Raw genomic sequence first — 6,855 nt, 5'->3', positions numbered from 1 at the left:
ACTCAACAAAACACAATGGAAAACATTGTGGGAATTGCTGGACAGAAAGGGTACTTAAAAAGCACCTTTTTCTATAAGATGGATAGCTACTGGTAGCTAGATTTATTGATTATGTGCCATCAAGTTGGTGTCAACTCTTAGTGAATATATAAATAATTTTTTTGCATGCCTATCTGTCCACAACTTGTTCCTTCAAGTCTTACGATTGTGTCCCCATTGATACTGGTATTGATTTCATCCACCTGGTTGTTAATTGTCCTCTTCTTCTAGAAACTGAGTCATACACATATTGTGTCTCTTGGGAGACATTTATGCCTTCCTTTGGAAAAATTCCTCATTTGTCTCCGAAACCTCTGCTTTGGTGATCAATATTTAAAAGTGGCACCTGATACATTGTTCTTAAGAGCAGGTTTCCCCCTTTCTTGAGTGTGATGAATCACTGTTTCAGAACAAAGATGTAACATAGAAATGGGCAGAAAGTACCTTGCAATTTTATAGGCACGCTAGAACAAAGATACCAGGTTTTGAAATGAGAGGCTCTTAAAAGTTTATAGCAGTGTTTTCACAACCTTAGGAACTCTTTAGGATGTGTGGATTTCAACTCCCAGAATTCTGCTGCTAACCAAGTTGTCAAGGTCAAGAAACATTGGTTTATAGTAGCTCTCAACTTGTTGCACCCGATAAGCATAATCTAGTGAAGTGAAGTTATTTCTGCATCAGAATCTGGAGTGGGAACATTTAGCCATGCGTGTTTTGCTTCCAGTATTATCTGTGAGACAGCAAAATCTCAGTTTAGCATACTCTGATGCAATGGACTTGGCACAAAGGAGTCCAGTTTTCCTCAGACCTATTAATATCAATTTGTGTAATAACGTTATTTCACAGACGATGCCTTTTACATAATGTGTGCAGTGATGTTGTGACACGTATGATACAGTTTGCATCATGTTTGAAACGGTCATTTGTTGTTTATACTGCTACTGAAAGTTGTGATGTAGATCAACATGTTTAAAAATATGAATCCCAAACCTATTTTTTTTTAACTTTTTTTCTGAGGTTTCCAGTATTTTAATCATAGTGTATATTACTGTATTCAGTCAGCATTCGAAACAAAATAATCACTCTGGTGATTTTCTCCAGAAAAATTAGTGAATATTTCTGGTGGATCGGAACAAACAAAAAAAACCTTCTAGGGAAGATTACATTGTGTGTGTGTGTGTGTGTGTGTGTGTGTGTGTGTATGTGTATTAAAGTTGTTATATCAGCTATCACTGAATTTTCTCAGTGGTTTGCATAAAACTAATAGTATAAGCTTTCATATATTGCCAAGTGTGTGACCTTTTATCAAGTGTGCATGTATATACACATCTATTTATGAATGGGTAATTGTGGTGGTGACAGTAATTTGTGAAGTCAGAGGAAAATTGCATGTAGAAGGAAAAATGTTTCTTGGATATCTCCATATTTTATGAGATTCATGCTCATCTATTCTTTAATACAGAGATTAGCCAGTCTGGCTTATATATATAGCAGTGGAGTACTGATGACTATATCTTATCAGAAAGTGAATGGATGTATAAATTACAGGATGGCCTCATTTAGTGACTGCCTTCTTTAGTGACTGTTCAAAATTATGGCAGTGATGAAATGGTAAGTTTACGACCAATTCTCACATTTACAAACTTTTCAGGTCTGTAAAGCTAAGGAAATCTGAATCTTAGCTTCCTAAGCACAGTTCCAGTTTTACTTAGAGACAGGTTTACTTAACGAGTTGCCTGTCCCAGTTGTGGTTGCTAAAGGAGGACTAGCTGCATTGCTGTTAAAGTGTTTAAGTGATGATAGTAATATTCTGCAAGAGTAAAAGTGTAGGCTTAAATCTATTATCATGTTTGGTTCACTTTTCTGAATCGCCGGCCTGTTCTGTTCTTGCTGGTAAATAGCTGTTTTAACAAATAAGTAGCTGTGGATTTGAAATGTAGCAAAATAGAAATTTCTGAGCGCAGTACATTTGGATCGGTATTTCAGCTTTACTCATCTCTTAAGGATTTCTTTAGTTTTAAGAGTAGGAGATTTAGATACATATTTTTAGGTATCGACAAATTTTTACCTGAGCTTTTGTTAGGCAAGATTTAGTTACAATGGCCATCAAAAATGCAGTCTATATTACAGTGGCTTTCCACTCCTGCAAGATGCATTTCTTTTATGCTTGGCAAGCATGAGCTTATCCTGTAACAGAATTAAGGAGCCCGGTTCACTGTATAGACAATATTTCTGGCCATATGCAGTCCCTTTGTGCAAATTAAATTTTGCCCATTCTACTGTGGCAGGTCCTAGCCTAGAAAGCACCTGTTCTCAAAACTTAAAATGATAAACACGGTACTTTCCTTTCCCATAAACAAGTTTCTTCTCTTCTCTTCTCTTCTCTTCTCTTCTCTTCTCTTCTCTTCTCTTCTCTTCTCTTCTCTTCTCTTCTCTTCTCTTCTCTTCTCTTCTCTTCTCTTCTCTTCTCTTCCCTTCCCTTCCCTTCCCTTCCCTTCCCTTCCCTCATCCCCTTCCCTTCCCTCATCCCCTTCCCTCATCCCCTTCCCTCATCCCATCCCATCTCCTCTCCTCCTCTCCTCTCCTCTCCTCTCCCCCTCTCCTTCAAGCTCTGTTTCACAGTCTTTTTTAGCTGGCATAGTTTCAGTTCTGGAATGTGTGGAAGAAAGTTTCTAAAAATGTGCACACACATCTATAAAGATAGGAACCTGCTGCATATGCAGGGCTGGTGAATGCACACAAAATGAAGAGGTAAAGGATCAGAGGAAATAACCAGGTGCAAAAAAGATTGATTAAATAGATGAGAGAATCTCAATTAAGCAATTTACAAAGCAAACTTCCTATTATTGGTTACAACAAAAAAAATCTATCCACAGTTACAGGGAAGTGGCAGGAACGTGCTGAGGGAAAGACGAAGCAAGGAGCGTGGCCAGGGGAGAAAAAAAGTGGCTACGTGTGAAAAGCAGGTTTGCACATGCAGAAAACGAAAATGGAAATGCAATATTGGATAAGAATTTGAAGGGTGATCATGACGGATTCTTTAGAATTGTTTCAGAAAGCAGGAGAAGAAATAACGGCCCATGTTGAAATGGGCAGCCATAGAAATGGAACCAAACAAGCAAGCAAGCAAACAAACAAACAAATAAATAAATTTCAAGGGAATAAAAGAGTTTTGTTGGACATCAGAGAACAATTCCTAACAATAAAAGTTGTTTAACAATGAGCAACCTGTTAAATAGAAGCTGGGTGGCTGTGATAGTGAACTCCTGCACTACTCAGGAGGAGGGATTTGAAGGTCTCCTTCCAACCCTTATATTATAGGTGGTCCTTGGTTAACAATGGCAACCGGGATCAGAATTGTCATAAAATGTGATGTCACATGATCATGCCCCTTAGTGACGGCAATTCCAGCAGTCCTGCTTCTTGCGGTTAAGTGTGGGCTGCACAGTTATTAAGTGAAGACCTTGTGTGTCCATGAGTGTCAACTTCCTCCTGGCCTTCCCATTGACTTGCGTTTGTGGAAAGCTGGCAAGGAAGACCACAAATCAAAATCATGTGAACATGGGGATGCTGCGACGGCCAGAACTCTGAGGACCAGTCATAACCAGCCCTTGTTCAGTAACCTTTGCAAGTTTGAATGACGAATCGTTAAACAAGGATCACCTGTATATATGGTTCTAGAAAGCTTAAAAACTGACTGTTTTGTTTCCAATGAGTTGAGGTTATAGTGGGGCTGTTTTGATCTTGGAGCATTCTCAGAAGTTAGAACAACCCCAATTTCCATTCAAAAGACCTAATCTCATCAGCCCCCCCCCCTTTCTCTAGGAAGATCTCCTCAATAAGTGCACTTTTTAAAAAAAAAATAGCAAAAGAACAGTCAGCTCTCTTACTAAACTTTTATGTTTTAAAATGTTTTGATTTTCCAAATGAAAGCAGGTATTCTTATGGCGCCAATTTTGTTATCACTGTTATCTGCACGGAATGAATAGTTTCTCAGTAACTTGAAGATCTGGACCAGGGGTCTTCAAACTTGGCCCTTTTATGACTTGCGTGCCTGGCTGAGGAATTCTGGGAGTTGAAGTCCACAAGTCATAAAAGGGCCAAGTTTGAAGACCCCTGGCCTAGACCAGGGGTAGGCAACCTTGGCTCTTTTATGACTCGTGGACTTCAACTCCCAGAATTCCTGAGCCAGCCATACTGGCTCAGGAATTCTGGGAGTTGAAGTCCACGAGTCATAAAAGAGTCAAGGTTACCTACACCTGGCCTAGACTTTTGTTTGTACATACGTTGACATATCTTCATTTATTATACTTCACTTATTTTTGTGTAGAACGTGTGAAATGCATTATGCTTTGAAAGGATAAAAAAAAATTCAATCGGTAATAGCTGTTTTATACCCACACTAATATGCAATTTTAAATTATTTCCATTTAAATGAATTAACTATATTAATTTTGCTGTGTTCCAGTTTTGCTCCTAGGAATTGGAGCCACTGCATGGACTTTTAAGTTTTTCCATCTTCTCCCTGCCCATAACTGTTGTAGTAAGCTCAGTCTGTAGATCTATGAAGCTGAGCAGAGAATGGCAAGCCTACTTGCCTCCCTTTAATTTTTCTTTGGGGATGTAATTCAGTGCTGCACCGTCTGTTACAGATGCACTGGAGGGCAGTTATGGTTTTTATAACCACTTTTGTGACTAAATCTGTTATGGAAAATTAATTTAGAAGTTTGTGTTTCTATTTCTGAAACTTTGCGTTTAATTGGCTGGTGGCTTTTAAGGCTGGTTGAATAAAACCATGTTCAGTGTCAGGGTTTTTTTTCCCTCCAGTTGTTCTTTTCAGAAGTGAGTAAAGTATTGGAAAAGTGGGAGAGCGTTCCAAGACAAATATTTTTACATATGTGTGAAACCAGCAAAATGTAGTGAACTGTATGGTAGATGAAAGAATGGAATTTAACTCTACTAACAAATAAGTTGTCCCTCATTGAGACTTTTCAACCATTTCTCAACTTAACGCTATTTTGTGTAGTTATTATGCAGTTAATAAGGGTGGTCCACATGTATATTAGATTGGACATCTTGAAGGAAGGATCTTATTTAGAGATGCAATTTTCCAATTTTGCATTTCTTTGCAAAATTTCAGGTGTTCATACATGTATTTTCTTTTTTTACCTTTTAAATGACTGTGGAACTTACTTTGCTGCGGACAGGAGAGAGCTAAGATTGAGATGCTTGTCAGCCAGTATTGCCGCTCACTGAAACTCACAATGCATCAACGGAAGCTTTGTTGAAGAAAATTTCTGTTTTTGTTGTAAGAGCTGTCCAGCAGCTCTTAATCTTTGTTGAAACTGGGTCAAAATAAATTTTGTATGCTGGCTCTCTACCTAAACGCTCTTTGCTTGCAAATTATGAGGTGAAGTATAAAGTTTAAAGGCCAAGTAACCCTTTTTCGCCTCAGAACAGTATCTTAATCAAAACTCAACCAATGTTTCTCTTAGCCTCTTCAGTGATGTTTGTTTCATCTTCCTTCCTTCTCAGCTGGGGTTGACTTCCTTTCTAAAACCAACTCTGATGGGTGATTTCTCTGTTTCCTGTCAGGCATGGTCATTGTACGTAGTGAGAGTGGCCAGTTACTGATGATCCCTCAACATGCTTTGGCGCAAATGCAAGCCCAAGCCCATGCACAGTCTCAGTCTCAAACGACCATGACTCCTCGTCCTGCCACATCTACCAGTGCTTCTCCGGTCCAGCTTTCGACTGTGCAGGTCAGTTCCCTGAGAAATGTAAGTAAAATAATACCTTAAATTCTTCCTTACGTTGAAGGTATCAGTAATGGAATGTGAGAATGACCTCGGAAGACGGGGAGGAAAGATGCTACTTAAGGAATGGTCAGATAAAAGGGGGAGGAACCCACAATTAAATAGCGGGTGAAGAAAGAAACTTAGAAAGGATCCGCCCTGATTAATCAGGTGGTAAAAAGAGATGGCGGGAGATTTGTACTTTCAGACTTGATTCTGCTAAGGTAGTCTCTATAACAGTGGTTCTCAACCTGTGGGTCGGGACCCCATTTGGGGTCGATTGACCATTTCATGGGGGTTGCCAAGCAAGGCTGCCCGCCATTTCTTTTGTCCGCCATTTCTTTTGTCCGCCATTTTTTTCCCCTTTTCCGGCGGGTGCCTTACCTCCCTTGGGCTGGGCCAGCTGGTGGTCTGCCTGCTGCCGCTTGTCAGCTACGCCTCGGCCGGCGCAGGGGGCAGAACCACGCATGCGCGGCGCTCCCAGGCAGGGAAAGTCCTCAACTTACGACCGGTTGGGTAGTCCTCGACTTACGACCGGTTTAGTCCTCAACTTATGACCGGTTTAGTCCTCGACTTACGACCGGTTGGGGTCACGGCATTAAATAGGTTGAGAACCACTGCTCTATAATAAAGGAGAATTTGCTCATCTTGTTATATTTCCTATCTGGTCTACTTGGGAGGCTGACATTATTGGAGTTGGCTTTTTTCACTCTTTTGTTCTGCCTAGGAACCCCTGCCCTATGCCCTGTTTTTATCCTAGGATTTCCTGCAAAGTATATTCTCTGTGCTAGCCAGATGTAGCCCTGCCCTGCCCTATGATATTCAAGCGTTCTGCTTCTTGTCCTTCAGGAATCAAATCTTACATTTCCAGTAGTTTCATAAATGTGGGTTAAAAGATGTCCTGGAAAGCAAGCAGCTAATTGCTGGAATCTACCTGGGTTCCTTCTGCTAGAACAGTGTTTCTCAACCTTGACAATTTTAAGGCATGTGGACTTCAACTCCCAGAATTCCACAGCCAGCA

At 40.2% G+C, this 6,855-nt stretch overlaps 1 protein-coding gene across 1 annotated transcript in view; it reads left to right on the top strand.

Annotated features, from left to right (window-relative positions):
• Positions 1-6,855, top strand: part of TAF4 (TATA-box binding protein associated factor 4) — a 96,414-nt gene that overhangs the window by 46,131 nt on the left and 43,428 nt on the right. Inside the window, exon 3 of the mRNA XM_029284526.1 lies at positions 5,635-5,819. Within this exon, the coding sequence (XP_029140359.1) occupies positions 5,635-5,819 (185 nt within the window). The remainder of the gene's footprint in view (positions 1-5,634; positions 5,820-6,855) is intronic.

Source organism: Protobothrops mucrosquamatus, unplaced genomic scaffold (genome assembly GCF_001527695.2).
Source record: "Protobothrops mucrosquamatus isolate PMUCROS unplaced genomic scaffold, P.Mucros_1.0 scaffold683, whole genome shotgun sequence".
Lineage (NCBI taxonomy): Eukaryota > Metazoa > Chordata > Lepidosauria > Squamata > Viperidae > Protobothrops > Protobothrops mucrosquamatus.
This window is presented reverse-complemented; position numbering and strand designations above follow the sequence as displayed.